This window comes from Panicum virgatum, chromosome 5K (assembly GCF_016808335.1).
Source record: "Panicum virgatum strain AP13 chromosome 5K, P.virgatum_v5, whole genome shotgun sequence".
Taxonomy (NCBI): Eukaryota; Viridiplantae; Streptophyta; class Magnoliopsida; order Poales; family Poaceae; genus Panicum; species Panicum virgatum.
This window is the reverse complement of record NC_053140.1, coordinates 42,449,315-42,464,831: the sequence shown is the minus strand read 5'-3', so window position 1 is coordinate 42,464,831 and position 15,517 is coordinate 42,449,315. Positions and strand designations below refer to the sequence as shown.

At 45.0% G+C, this 15,517-nt stretch overlaps 1 protein-coding gene across 1 annotated transcript; it reads right to left on the bottom strand.

Moving 5' to 3' along the window:
* Window positions 1-1,202: 1,202 nt before the first annotated feature.
* LOC120710055 (V-type proton ATPase subunit E-like) lies at window positions 1,203-7,489 on the bottom strand. The gene is made up of 6 exons (XM_039995697.1): window positions 7,200-7,489; window positions 5,053-5,153; window positions 3,203-3,359; window positions 2,718-2,914; window positions 1,875-1,974; window positions 1,203-1,577 (listed from the first exon to the last, which is right to left on the bottom strand). The coding sequence occupies exons 1-6, from the start codon at window positions 7,299-7,301 to the stop codon at window positions 1,542-1,544; spliced, it is 693 nt and encodes a 230-aa protein (XP_039851631.1). The 5' UTR covers window positions 7,302-7,489; the 3' UTR covers window positions 1,203-1,541.
* Between the last annotated feature and the right edge of the window lie 8,028 nt (window positions 7,490-15,517).

Below are 15,517 nucleotides of genomic sequence, written 5' to 3'. Positions count from 1 at the left end.
GGGCGGCAGCCCTGGGACACGCATAATCACATCCATTCGTCGCCCAGCCAGCCAAGATGCGCGTCCACGTTAGCCGAATTTCTCTCCCCCTGTGTGATGGGGCACCGTCACGTGCACCGCACAAGCCTTTGCCTTGCTTCGCTGCTGCTACGCCAGTATTAGTATGTGTACTTTGCCTGCGGTACCATTAGAGCCTGTGCTAGTACCATCCTGCTGAAAGCTTAGTTTAAAGGCGATGGCGGCGCTGAGGGCAGCTTTAGCTTTGGTGACTGCAGGCCCCCCATGCGCTTCACTTCCAACCATTTGACCAACAGTTCGAGGTAGGTATGGACGTTGGGTGTGGAAAAGAAAAGTGACCGTTGTCTGTTCGTTCGGAAAAAAAAAAGTAAAAAAAAAACTTCTCCACCTTGGCCGAGCTGATGAGCCTGTCAAGTGACTCGCATGTGCACACACAGTCAGCCAGCGCAGCAAATCTCCAGCGGTATCTTTCGTCTTCAGGCAGATGGTCAAGCGCAATCTGCATCAAACTGAGAGCTGTTCGGAGTTCAGAATAGTCGCCCACTTGAGCTTGCAGCGCGGAGAGGAAAAACTGTCGACTGAAAACGCACCCCGCGCGTCGCACACTGCCGCCTCCGAGTTCTGAAACCCGCCTCAGAAGTCAGAAAATGCAGGAAACTACCATCCGGGTATATATCCTAGTAGTAGCTTAAAACAGAGAGGAATTATCTGAACACAGGTGCAAAGCAATTCGGCGTTGGAAATGCGTTCAAGCAGAGCTCATTTTTTGAAGATAGCATTCAGGTGCACACATGTTGAGCACTGACAAGCAACGTTCAGTGCAGACGACACTCAGTTGGAGGCCCGGAGACTAACTATGCGGCTACGCCTACTGGATTCGCAAACCGCTAGTACTTTGATAAGCTTCTACACAATTCCTCGCCATCAGTGCAGCTGCCCTGAACTTCAACAGCCACCGCATGGCTTCCGTGCCCAACCTCGGCGTCAGGTAAGCCGTCACCGCTGTCCACAGAGGTCGGTACTCGATAGGCTTCAATCCAGTTTTTTACTTCTCTTCGATACGCACATACCAGCACATGCAGCTAAGGTAGGCAGCAAAGCCTCTACGGGCACAAACTATGCTCAGAACGGTGTGCTCGAAAGCGCCCAGTAATAAACGAGAAGAAACACAACAGCAGGTGCACTGACAACTTGCACACACGAACTTTTTCCAAAGGAATCCAATCCGACAAGAACTGAATATACAGCTCGACAGGCCCAAAACAGACAGTTTAGCACAGCAAATGATTTACAATATTTATTCAGCTTCGCAGTGGAAAGTCTGGCGGTGCTTTATCCTTATTCCTCGGAGCAAACATAGTGCAAACAGTCGGTGCTCGGCGATAATAATGAACAAATAGGTAGTTTGTACATAGGGGATGAATACTTTAAACAATCAATTTGCCAAAAACAGGTGGAGTCGCTTAAGGCTGCAGGGCAGCAGCCATTACATAGAAGCAGCTGTACCCTCGTAGGAACGTCTATTAGACTGCATTCTTGCTAAAAAGAAGCTTCCGGATCTGCAAGGACAGGGGCGATCGAGTTATCTGTTTTACCATAACTAAGTGACAAGGTCCTGCTACCAGGTGTTCATACAAGCTGATAATGAAAAATGAAAAACCATGCAGTTCGCAATAATAACAAAACTGAAATCCCTATACTCAAAATGCTCACAGAAATGAGACAAGCCCAGTGATGAATAATGCATAAAGTTGAAAACTTATTAGGTTTTTTTTTAAAAAGACCACTGCGCATGAACTGAACTCAAAAGTTCTGCTGTCACATGATAAAATGAGATGGCCAAAGTCAAAAGGTACCTCTGGCAATTTCTTGCGGAAAACAACTTCCAGCCTTGCATCAAGTGTACTCTCGAACACAATCTTTCCATCTCGAGAAGCCAGGACAACACCTCCAGAGCTGAAAAAACAGAATACTTTTAGAATAAGACAATGGAGTGACGGCCATCCACAAACTATTGGAAACAGACCATATGTAATCAGAATTACAACTGCAATTCATATCTCATAAGGTACATAGATCATGTTACTGGGCAGCTATAATGTTATAGAATAGATCTATGAGCAACTGTCATAGATGTATCTTTAAGCACATATAAGATGGATTGTTTGTATGCAACAAAAGACCCGTTGTGCTCATGTCACTGGGCAGGGAAATTTACGTTTTTCTTCATGTTGAATTATTTCGCCAAGATAGGTGTGTCTAAGTGCAAGAGCAAGACACATTGTCTCCTGCAATACCATGGCAGATTGGAGAGATCACAGTACCAAAAGCCAACAGCCTAGCAACAATCATATTCAAGCTTAGTTTTATGTCAATTCAAAGCTAGATGTAAAATTATTTGCTGATTCTGCCACAAACTAATATGCAAAATACATGTTATAGCATGTCAACAGGCAGCAGTAGGGTTGCAAGTCCCACCTTTTTTGGGTCATTGGGTCGACCCAAAACTTGATAAAATGAACTAGAATGGCATGCTACGTAATTAGTTTGGTAGTTTGGGAGAGAAAATGAACTAAAATGAGAAACCCAAAAACACTAATGGGTACCCACTTGCATCCCGCAGCAGGTATAGGCATCCAGGAGCAATCAAATAGTACTCGAGTCTCTAAACAAATAACTTGTGGCACAGCAAACATTACCAAAACTGGCCATGAGCATCATGATGGCTTGGGGCAGGTGGCAGGTACACATCATGGTCAACAATTATCTCTGGTTGATGGACATCTGCTTTTGATGCATACTCATGCTTTGCTGAATGCAGTACAGATTCCACATGATGGTGGTCCTCTTTACGGCAACGGAGCAGTACGGCTGGCTCTTTCAACCGGAGCAAGCCCTGTATTTGATCAAACAGAACAACAAATTATGTTTGACAATAATGTGAAGCAACACACAGAAGTCCTGAAATGGCACAAGCATATTTGGCCCTATTGAACATTTGAATCAATTCAGAACAACCAAGTCTATAAGAAAAAAATGACAAACAGCATAAAGTGATCCAGTACGCCTTTGTTGCGATTTAAGATTAGAGCAATAAATGCCAATTTGTTTACTAACTTTAGATATTGCCTTCTGAAAAGACAAAAAAAGGAGATAGAATAGTTGATGCTGTAATCGTCCAAACCTGAACGATTAGATCTTTCAAAAGGTTCCTGTATTCATGGTGGTTGTCGCTGACACGAAGGAGTTCCTTCACGGCATCCTCTTTCATTTTGTTAACTAGATCATCCTGAGCTTGAAGAACTTTGATGCGAGAAGCGTTCAACTGCATAGAGTACTCACTGATAAGGAGCAAAAAGAACCTTGTCAGGTAACAGGTTTGAGAAGTTCATAAATATTGATGCAAAATGAGATAGAGGCATGTCTAAAATAAAGCAAATCATTATGGCATGTTTTCTACTTCAAAAATTGTAGTGGTATATTTCATTACAATGCAAGCATGCCACAGATTGATAAACCCTAGATGCACATGTATTCCTGAAAAGTAAACTCCTAACATGATTCCATTCTCCCGCTCATCTTACATGTAAACCAAGATGCCATTATAAGTCAATATTCTGTCACTTTCATGTTATATTTACTGAGCAGAAGTCCCCCCTTTTTCCCTTAAGACATACTCAGCTTCCTGTGACATATTGTGCATGTTTTACAGGTTACAGCGCTTTAGGAGAGCTGTCTTTCATCCATAGCATATTCTCTTTTTTTATTCAACTTCTTTGTCATCGAGATCCTGCCTCCTCACCGTATGACACCTAGTAACACTTACAACATTCCATAATAAAATACTCAGGCAGCTTAACTGCTTCCTCCAATCAAAAACATAAGTCCATCTAGGCTTGTCCTACGTCAAACCTATTTGCCTTTGACTATCAATATTTAAAATTGTAAAAGGCCACTGATATTTCGAAGGCATGGTTGTTATGGATGGGCTTAATTTGCATGCAGTGAACACACAATGACTGCCCACATAACTGTAAAGTAGGGGCGGCCATTCGGTTTTTTGGACGGTTCAGTTTTCTTGTCTTTTCGGAAGTTGAGTTCTTTACATTTGCAATACGTACAAATAACAGAAATTTTGTTTTCTGAAATATCTTCATTCAGTTTCTCGGTTCACCTAATTTTTCACTGCAAAACAAAATAAGTAGATTCGACACAGATGCTTCACCCAAATCGTATACCACACAATCCACCTCCACTATATCTGAACCTGGCTTACCCCAGCAGCACCTCCTTCAAGATCCCCATTCCCTATCCTCAGTTTTTTGTGAGGCATGTTGGACCAAGGGGCGTACAAGAAAGAAGCAAAGGTACAGCAAGATGGAGAGAGAGAGAGAGAGAGAGAGAGAGAGAGAAGGTTAGGATCGATTTTGCCTACTACTGGATTTGTGGATGCCATCTCCATGGCACTGCTTTCCTTTGCTATTGAGCAAGAAACAGAGGTGCAAGAAGAAAGAAACAAGAGAAGATGCTACAGGAAAGAAACAGGGGCACGGGCCATCAGGCAATGATGACAGGTGGCAATAAATGAGATTTGGGCCTTGAACTGAAGGCCAGGTGGTGGTGACCTGGTTGTTGTGTGAGTCATCTAGAATTATAGATCGGTTAGTTCAGTGGGATCGGTTGTAGAGAGTACAGAACTGGTCAACAGACAAAAAATAACAACTGAACCAAATACCAAAAATCCAAAAGCAAAGAAAATTGGTTATATTGGCTTGGTTCAGCTTCAGTATCTGGTTTCAGTTTATTTTTGACCACCCCTTGTAAAGTTGCAGAAATCTGCAGCTACTTTTTGTTACATTTCGTTTTAGCAATAATCCAATGCTGCTCTGGTGTGAAGTACAGCTCAATGACATATTGTGACGTTGGTGTAGCATGACACATTTCTCCACATGGAATGCATTTCATGGCATCATATTCTGTAGCGACCACTGTTTATTTAAGAGGAGAATTGAGTTCAGAGAATTGTAGTCTTACATTTTCTTACGTACTTCAACCTGCTTCTCTTTACGCTCATACTCTTGCCTGATCTTCTTTTTCTCAGCTTCAACAAGCTGCAACTTCTCGATGTTGAATTCCTGTCGAGTTTTTGAACAAATAAGTTAAACATGCTGATCTACAAATTGAAATGCCTAGCCAACTTCTACCAGAGCACAGAAAATTGAGGACGCATCTAAAAAAGGACATTAATAAGCAAGTGCATAAGAGGTCTGTACTCATCTTCCTAATCAAATATTTGATCAAATCATATTTGAATCTTCTATCTTGAGCTAGATACAAACAAGGCTCTGTGTATGCTCTTCAAATATGAATACAGTGTTGAAACCAAATACAAAATCAGACAAAGAGAAAGGAGGCAATAAATAAGCATGTGCACAGAAAGAAGCGTAAATCACAAAAATTGTGCTAAATCCAAAGCTTGTACAGATCACATTACAATCCATCAATCTCAAGCTAGAAACATGAATCTTTGTGCGCTCTTCAAATATTAATCAAGTGTTCCAAATTGAATATTGACTTCTCATACATTTGCATGAAACAGAATTGATTTTCAAGAAATATGTTTAAACAAAGTTCAAACACTACATTTACCAGATTCAAGATAAATTTGGATGCACAGGATACTGCTATTTTGATGATAAACCTGAATCTATGTCACACTTTACTTAGTACGATGAAGATTGTAATTAACTTGTATTCAATTTTCACACAAATGCGTTAACATCTCTAAAAATGAGATGAAAATTGCAAAGAGAATAACTGTGTGTAAGTGTGAACCACTCAATGCATGACTCAAACACATCAACATGACTGCTGCTTCACGAAGTCAAACATTGCCTCAGCGCATGTATATCCAGATTCCAGAGAGCACAGTGCTCCTACCGACTCTACCCAAATATAGCACGTGAAATAACCGTTTTTATGCTGTTGACTTTAAAATCTTCATGATTATACTGTGCAGCTACTTTGTAATGCCAATCTATACCGATAAAATGTACTTTTACAGAATAGACCTAGTAATGTGATTTTCATATAGGTCAAGCTTTTGAAAGTTTAACAGAACGGATTCTAGGTTCTAATAATAACATATTTGATGCTGCTTAGAACCATTCTTACATTGCAGGTTGGGTCAATGGTTCATATATTTTACTACACTGTAGGACAAACGGTGAATTGATCATATAAACACATGATTGCATACATTGAATTCAACCAACATGCCTCTTTGTTCACAAGTCGGAAGCAAAGACAAACATGATTACACAAAAAAGTGCACAACACGTAGAAACCCTGCAACAATTAAACCTATTAAAGTAGCAATGCATCTAGTTAGCAACAAAATTAGTATCTACCAGAACCCATCTTCCAGGTACAATGTGCCTAAATGTCCATTTCGTTTCACAGCTAGAAACCAAAAGGACACCTAAATACAAGGTTTATGGCATAGGTAATTAGGTACTCAATATACAGAAGTTGTGTTGTTTGAAGCCTAACTCCTAGAACCAAGCCAGAAGATAAATGGAGCTTCGACAAAGGCATTCCCTTCAAAGCCTAATTCATAGAATTATTCTAGAAGACAAATGGTGCGACTCAGCTTAAGCTCCAATTTTGCTTCTAGAACCATCTAGAAGCCTGTGAATCACCTCTGAGCTAGAAGGCTCGTGCACCCGCATTGCAATATGGCTACAGTCATACCGTAGCCCTCGAATTGAAGTCAGCAGAAAGAGAATGTCATGAATTGACCGCTGAGCACACTTCCAAGCACCGAATCAAAGCTGGGAAGCACAAAACCTCCACGACTAGAAGTTTCCCCAATGTTCGTCGACCGTGATCTGCACGAGCTCACCTTTAAAGCAACGTAACCCAAATCCAAAACGCACCACGATCCACCAGGAAACTGGGGGATCTTCGTCGCTTCGACTACCACAGATCTCGCTCTAAAAAACAAGCCGAATAAAACAACGGAACCGTTACGAAGCAAGGCGGCCGCTCCCAGTCTCCCAGATGCTTAGGGATCACGGAGCGCGCCGACCAGATCGGGCGGCTAAAAGCACAGAGGCGCGCATCGGGAAGCTTCTAGAAGCTCCGAGGGGGCAGGGGAAGCGAGGGGGGTGGAAGCTCACCTCCTCGGCGGAGACGGAGATCTCGCTGGCCTTCTCCTCGGCCTCCTGGTGGATGAACCGCACCATCTGCTGGATCTGCTTGGAGACATCGGCGTCGTTCATCTTGGCGGCGGCGGATCCGACGTGCCCTCCGGCTGCTCTGCTCGCTCCGGCGACCGCAGGGAATGCTGGAGCGAGGCAGCACACAGCAGGGAGGCGAGGCAAGCCGGGAGTCCACGGGAATGGTCGAGGCGGGGAGGTCGTGGGGCTAGTCTAGCCGCGGGAGCAACGTGATCGGGTTGGCTCCCGCGGTTGCCGTTGCCTGTCTGTATGTGCTACCATCATTTCGTGGACGCGGTCCATGGATCCGCGATCTGCATCTTTGCCATCAGTCGTTGTCTGACGGCCGATCTGATTATTAGAAAAAAATCGCGCTCCTCTCCTCTGTTTTCGTGGATGTTTTGGCCTTTGGGCACCAACAGAGCCAGTTGTTTCGAAACTGAGACTCTTAATTGAAGTGAGTAAAGAACGGGAGCAGCAACACCCAGCACAAGGTTATGTCAAAGCACTGAAGAATCGGTGCAGATGCTACTCCTGAATCCTGATGCTTGGGTTGACTGCAGAGAAAGCTAGAGCCAAATGATGGGGTGTGCTATTTTTGGCGTGCATGCAGCAACATACATAATTAAGTTGCTTTTATTAGAATGACCAATATTTGGTTAGACCATCTTCAAAAAAATAGTTAAATTCTGTACTTCATATTGTAATTTAGTTGTCCATTTAGCCAGCCTTCACTCTCCAAATATCTATAATATCCAACAGACTATCACCCTCTTCTTTTTCCGTCCCCGCTGCCCCTTCCCCGTCGTCCACCATAGAACTCTGCTGCTCAGGCGTCCTCAGGACCGGGGCAAGCAAGCTCGGCGGAAGGCAGCGAATGAGCTCCCGCGTGCCCCGGAGCGCCCGGCGGACCAGCTCCCGTGCGCGGCGGAGCGCCCTAGGACGAGCTCCCGTTCGTGGCGGAGGGCCCGGTGGAGCGCCCGCGTGCAGCGGACGAGCTCCCGCGAGCGGTGGAGCGCCCGGCGGAGCGCCCAGGGGCGAGCTCCGGCGCGTGGTGAAGGGATGTGGGGTGGCGCGGAGGACATGCAGAAGGAGACTGATACTAAGCCAGAGTAGTGCCTCGAGATAGAAAGCTAGTGGAGGGGGCTAGATTGCTAGCGAGATACCAAGTTGAGGGGTTTGGAGAGGCCGTTGGATTTGACGTTTTTCTATTTTTATAGAATTAGCTTATATTTACCTAGTCTGTTGGACATGCTCTAGATGGGTATGCATATATAGTCCAAAATTCTAAATGATTCAGATGCAACAAATTTTTTTACTTTAACTGGGTGCGGTGCATCCCATGTACTCATCCACTAAAAGATACAAGTTATTTTAGTTTTGAAGTAAATCAAAATCCTCTAACTTTAACTAAGTTTATATAAAAATATATTGACATCTACAAGACCATCTTATAATGTACTAAAAAGATAGATTTTATAGAGATTTAATGAAACTAGTTTGATATTCATGGATGTTAGTGTATTTTCTATAAAATTGGCCAAAGTTGTAGTAGAAATTTAGATCAAGACAAAACAAAACACAACCTACATTTTAGAACGATTGAGTGCTAACTACCCCCTTCGTTTCAAACTGTAATTCACTCCAACTTTCTTGGAGAGTCAAACTATTTTTTATGTTTGATCAAATTATAGAAAATATTACAAAGGTTTATAGCACCAAATAGATATACTATGAAATTATATTTAATGAAGAATCCAGTGATACTTATTTAGTATAATTAATGTTAGTACTTTATTAAATAAATTTGGTTAAATGTAAAATACCGACTCCCCAAAAAAGTAGAAATGACTTATCATTTGGAACGGAGGGAGTATTACATAAGAGTGGCAAACTTTTGTGTACTACCACAGAACTGGCCACGTAAAAATAATAGTCAACTTAATACGCTTCCTTTCATGGGAAGATTATAAAATAGTTAACCACAAATCAGGTTAGCTTGAAAAGTTCTTCATAGTTTGGAGGTGTGTACTTAGGAATTCAACTATAACTAATAAAAATGCCCTTCCAATAGGGTGTACTATTGTTTAACCAAGCAAACATTCATAGATATTTGATATCTTCTGTACATAAATTACTGCACTACTCTCGGTTTTTTTCTTTTTTGGCTTAGGTCTTTTGTTTTTGTTGTCACGCTAATATAAACCTCTTGCTAGTTTTTTTTTTAAAGGATGAGTTAGCGCTAGAGTTTTTTTTTTCAGGAACAAAGTTGACAAACCGGTGTAACTTTTTATTTTCTTTCACAATGATGTGCATCATGTGTCAAAGCACCAGCGAGTAATAAACTTATCGTACTTCTCATCCAAGATATAATAGAAAATTTCACACATTTCACACCTTTTAAAACTCTCGTGTATATCTTTTTCGACGATCCAAATCCCTTAATAAGCTCACTTATCTTGCACAATATAAGATAAAAACACACAGTACCACGCCCTACGGAACAGAGGCATCTGACCACGCAGCAGCAGGCATTGATAATAATATTACGACCTGCCCCTGCTAATTGGCCTCATGTGCTACACCTCCGCTATGGTATACCCCTTGGCACGGCACTGGTTGAGGTTGTCCTCCTTCACGGCTTCACCTCCGTAACGGGCTTACGGCGTACCCCTTGACGAAGGATATAATAAGTATATAACGAATCAAGGATGACGGTTATACTAGAGCTCGAACCTGACTTAAAGTGGGAGTGTTTCATGCCTAGCCCACAGAACGGCCCATATTATTCTCTGCCTCAGCCCACAATGTGGCCCTGTTATTCTGCTCCGGCCAAGGAAAAATAAGCCCGCAAATGATTGGTCCGAATGACGCGTGGGACGACGCAACGCAAGTGGCGGAACAAGCACGTCCAGTATCCATTCGCCCCAACATTAAGACGACCTGAACCGTTCGACCCAAATCGCACGGTTCTCCTCACTTTTGGAGACGGTGGAGTTCGTGGAGCTACTGCATGGCTGCCTTCGCTGAGATGGATGGATGGGGGCCGCCGGAGAGAGGGGCAGCTCGCCGGTCGGCCCGCCACAAATCCCTGCCTGCCGCCCGGCGTGGGCCCACATGCGTGGGAAACGTGGACGCCCCTGACCTGGCGCACCTCGCTGTTGGGCGTTGGCTCCCTCCACATTTCTGGGACGCCGAAGGGGGCCCACGGGCGACACGTCCGCACGTGGGTGGTGAGGTATGTGGCTGCGGCGGAAAGGCAGAGCCACGGCTCGCGCAGGGTTTAACTTTTCGGTCGAATTTCGCCGAAATTTCGTTGTTTTTTCGTTTTCGCTAGTTACCGGGAAGAGAAATTCCGGTATTTTTCATCATTTTTCGTTTTCAAATTTAAAAATTCAAAAATATTTATAAAAAATTAAAAAAATATGATAAAAAACTAGGTGTTCTTCTGAGCAAATAGGACTAGAACACACTCAAATCTAAGATCATTTGCTAAACTAAAATTGCATTTTAGTTGAAAAACAAGGTTATTTGTAGTCTAATGAGGTAGAATTTATAGGTTTTTAGTATCCGACGCAGCTTGGCATTTCTCCAGACCCCTCCTCGCTCTATACAAATTACATTTTAGGAATTCTCTATACAAATTGAATCAAAAAAAAATTCAAACACTGTCACATGAATTGATAACCAATTCAAATCATGTTTTGTCCTGGATTTAAAACAACTTTCAATTGGATCAACCAATATCCCTGAAATTTAATAGGCATATCCGCAATAACAAGAATAATAAAAGTCTAGTTGAGACCTAAGAGAGAAAATGAAAGTTGTCACATGAAATGACAAGACTTTTAATTGGTAGTTTTTGAAATAATTAAATAACTTTCAAACCATTGCTCAAATGAAAAAGTTCCTGAAACAAAAGTTGTAGATCTCGAAAAACTGAACAAAGTTGGTATTCAAAAGTTTTTCATTTGACCTCCGAAACAGTACGAAAATCACAACGAACATCATTTTCCGGTCGAAATCACCGAAATTTCGGTCGAAATCACTGAAATTTCGGTCGGAATTCACCGAAATTTCATTTTTTGAATTTAAATTCTCTTTCCGTTCGGAATTAGCAAAATTCGGCGAAATTTCGACCAAAATTTCATTTCCGGCAGTTGGCGGGATTCGGTAGAAAAACGAAAAGGTGAACCCTGAGCTTGCGTGGGCACTGGGCAGGCACGGGCACGGACATGGCCCCGCGCGCGCGGCAACCTCGATGCGCACGTCTCGTCGTCGTGTTCTTTTTACGTGGAGCCGCAGCAACACAGCATGTTCCCCGCTTTTGGCCTACGGTCCCTGCCTTTTCTCCGTCTTACTACGTGACATAAACAATTACTCACACTACGCCCCCCAGTTACTCCATGGCACGAGTTTGGCCGAAAAGGATTATTCATTGGTTACTGCTAATAAGAATAAGTATTATAGCAAGTTGGGACTGTAACGTCCGGCTTCTCCGAGGTCAGGCCCGCTTACATCAGGCAGTTTTATAGGACATAGACTATCCTAACAGATCAATAAGTTTTTTCTGCGCACTTTGTACTCACTCGTGCGGCACCCGGAAAGAAGTTTCCGGTTGGTCACCCATATCGAAAATTGCTCCAAACCAAGCACGCTTAATTTTGGAGTTCTTTCGAGATCGGCTTTCGGAAAAGAAGTTGCAACTTCTTGGTATGAGTATCCTATTAATCCTATTAAGCCCTGGGCTGGGGTGTTACATCCTCACCCTCTTAGGAGCCCGATGTCTTCATCGGTCAACTTGAGGCCAGAAACGTCCTCTCTTGGCCATGTCTGTGTGCCCAATGCCAGCGCATGTGCCATGCTGTGTGACCACTCCGGATCCACACCAGCCATGCGCACTATGGCTGCGCAACTGCGACACACGCGCCCGTGAAACCGCGAGAGTCGGCTCTGATACCATTCTGTAACGTCCCGCCTCTCCGAGGCCGGGCCCGCTTAAAGCCAAGCACGCTTAACTTTGGAGTTCTTTCGAGGTCAGCTTCCGAAAAAGAAGTTGCAACTTGTTGTTATGAGTATCCTATTAATCCTATTAAGCTCTGGACCGAGGTGTTACAGGAATAAATTAAATTCTACATGGAGAAGAGAGAAAAGAATAGAGAAGAAAGCTGCCGTGTTCTACATGGAGGAGAGAAGGGCCATGTTTGGTTTCAACCATGAAATTTTTTTCACAAAAAGACGAATGCATGCATGGAGTACTAAACGAAATTTATTTACAAAATCTTTTCACGTATAGGTGTAATTTTTCGAGACGAAACTAATGAGTTAAGTTCCATCACGATTGACTACATCGATGCTACAGTAACCGTACCTAACCATTCCCTAATTGTGCGGTCAAAGACCTCATTAGTTACAGTACCTGCTACAGTATCATAGTTGTGGAGGTGATTTTATAATTAAATATTATTTAATACTCTTAATTAATGGTCAAAATACTAAAAAAAAATTTTCAGGTGCAAACCAAACACGGGCAAGAAAACCGCCGGCCGAAAGCAGCTCTGCTCGTGGGGTCCGCACACACCACACGCCAGCTTTCAGTCGGCCGCAGGCGCAGCAGGGCGGATAGCCCTGCATGCAGCTGGCTGGTGGGCTGGATTATTAATCAGGCCCTAAACGCGCAAGCATGGGGTTAAAATCAAAGCGATGTCTCCACAATTCAGCTCTCACTAGAACATTGCGCGGCGTTGCCGCGCAGAAATATGCCCTCTAATTCAGGTTTATTTTAAGAAATTGAACTGCAAAAAGTCCGGGGGGATTTTCGTAAAATTGGTAGACTGCGGGGGTTATTTGGTAAATTTGGTGTCGACGGAGTACCGGTCGAGTACTGAAAAGTTCAAGGGGTTTTTTATAAAATTGATGGACTTCATAATTATTTTAACAAAGTCCAGGGTTTTTTATAAAATTCACGGAGTACGGCACGATTACTAAAAGTTCAGGGTTTTTTTTGTAAAGTAAGGTTCCACAAAGTCCAAGGGGTTTTCCGTTAAATTGATGGACTCGGTGTTCATTTTAACAAAGTTCGGGATTTTTTTTTGCAAAATTTACGTCACTATCTATTTCTGATCGTCGGATCGCGATCCGACAGCCAATATTTTCGAAGATGACGTGGCCCATCTCCTTGACCGCGAGCGCGACCAGGGTTCATTATTGAAAGATGGCCCGGCCGCTCAGCTAGTAGAGCTGCTCATCTCGACAGCTCAGTGCCATCTTAAGCAAAGTAAACAGGCCACGTGTCGGCTTTATGCCAAATCCGCTGGCGCTAATAAAGGCTGCGCCAGGCGTGCCACGGCGCCCAGGCCTCCCTGCGTGCGTGTGCAGAGTGGAGAAGCTTCCTTCCCTCCACCTCGGGACCGCGGCCCGGCGGCGGGGCCCGCGAGGTCGGCAGCCACCACGTCACCCACATGACTGGGATACCCAGCTGGCCCTCGAGGGAGGCACCCGCCGGGACGCGTAGGTAGGAGTGGTAAAGGGTATAATATTTTGAACTAGAAAATTAATTTAAGAATCGAGTCTTAAAAAGACCGGTCATATGTATTTTTGAATTAAAAATTTTAAAAATTTTATTGGGCTGTGAAGAGACCATTAAGGCCATAGCCCATTACCACCCCTACGCGTAGGGCGGCTGGGGAGCGGATACGTGCGCACGCGACGCCGCGCGCCAGGGGTCTCGCGCCGTGGCCTGGCCGCGCGGACACCGCCGCCGCACAGCTCACCCACCCCGGGGCATCCACCTCGTGCTGCATCGCACTCCCATCCGTGCGGTGCTCGACTCCACCACCACCAGTCCATCACCACTAGCACCAGGTCCTCCCATCCGAGCCGCCCGTCACCAGTGCCGGACGGGCCCACAGGTCACTGAGAACTGTGCCTACAAATTGCGTCATCAGATGCGTCTCGGACGGGTAAACTATGCTTGGTCCAACCAGACTTCGATACGTGTTCCCCAAAAAAAAACAGACTTCGACACGTCGTCGCGAATCCGAAGAAGAAAGGAAACATCCAGTTGGGAGACCATGCTCCACATGCCCGGACCGTAGAAAGTGTCAAGAATCTTTACCAATTACCCGTGCCGAATGCTGAGTTTAAGGTCGACCGTAACTCCAGCAATTTACGGTCGATTTTTTTTCCTCCCCTTCCCCTTCCCCGCGCCTTTCCCCTTCCTTTCCTCCCCATTCTCTCACGACGGATCGGGATCCCGCGCCTCCCCGCTGCCGACTTCCCGCCGACCGCCGCTCCCCTTCCTCCCCCGGAGCCGCGCCCCCTCCCTCCCTCCCCCTGAGTCCGCTCCCCTGGCTCCACCGCCAGGACTCGTCGCGCCGGTGGCCCTGGCTCCACCGCCCGGAGAGGGACGACGCGGACGCGGAGGGGGCGAGGTTGTCGCGGTCGCGGTGCTCTCCCGGCTTCCCTGCCAGGGCTTCTTCGCCGGGGCTGCCACCGCGGCTGGCATCGCTGACTTGGCCGCAGCCGCCGCCAGGATCCCAGCGCCACGAGTCGTCGTGACGGAGGCTGTGGCTGCGGCGGCCCTGGCTTAGCCGCTCGCTCCACCGACCGGAGAGGGACGACGCCGAGGTGGCGACGCGGTCGAGGAACTCGCCCAGCCACCCGCGGGAACCCATCTCCTCCACCAGAGCTTCGCCGGGGGCGGTAGGTTTTTTTTGATTTTACAAAAAAAAATTACCGACCAAAATTTTACCCAAATTTTTTTTTCTTTTTGATTTTGATGCAATTTTTTTATTCTAAGTATTTTTTTTTTCGGATGCAAAATTTTTTCTATTATGGATACAAATTTTCTCAACTTTTTGTCTCTCAAATTTGTGTTTCTAATTTTTTCTCGTAAAAAATTTTCTCACTCCAAAATTTTTCTTAGAAAAAATTTCTAAAATCGGAAAATAACAAAAAAAATTAAAAATGAAAAAAAACGATCGGGAGAGGAACCTTAATTAGCGATACCCTTACCCGTGCCATTTGTTACACGACCTGTCTGACCGTTTCACCGTGACACTCCCGTGATCCGGGAACGCAAGGGTCGATGCGGAAGCCGACCTGACCTGACCTGTGGGCTTTGGTGGGTACACCAGCCGATACGCCCCCGAGCCAAGCTGACCGCCACGCGCTCCCCGGGTATAGGCCGCCGACACGTGCCCCCGTGACGTGGCAACCCCTTTCGCGCACCGCTCGCGACAGTCAGTAGTCACCCTTCCCTTTCCTTCCCCTTCCGG

What these genes read in the sequence shown, in the direction of transcription:
- LOC120710055 (XM_039995697.1), bottom strand. Translation starts at nt 7,301, where the DNA reads ATGAACGACGCCGATGTCTCCAAGCAGATCCAGCAGATGGTGCGGTTC. An exon ending in TCTCCGTCTCCGCCGAGGAG is followed by an intron (nt 5,154 to 7,199) that starts GTGAGCTTCCAC and finishes AAAACTCGACAG; the next exon opens with GAATTCAACATCGAGAAGTT. An exon ending in GTTGAAGTACGTAAGAAAAT is followed by an intron (nt 3,360 to 5,052) that starts GTAAGACTACAA and finishes GCTCCTTATCAG; the next exon opens with TGAGTACTCTATGCAGTTGA.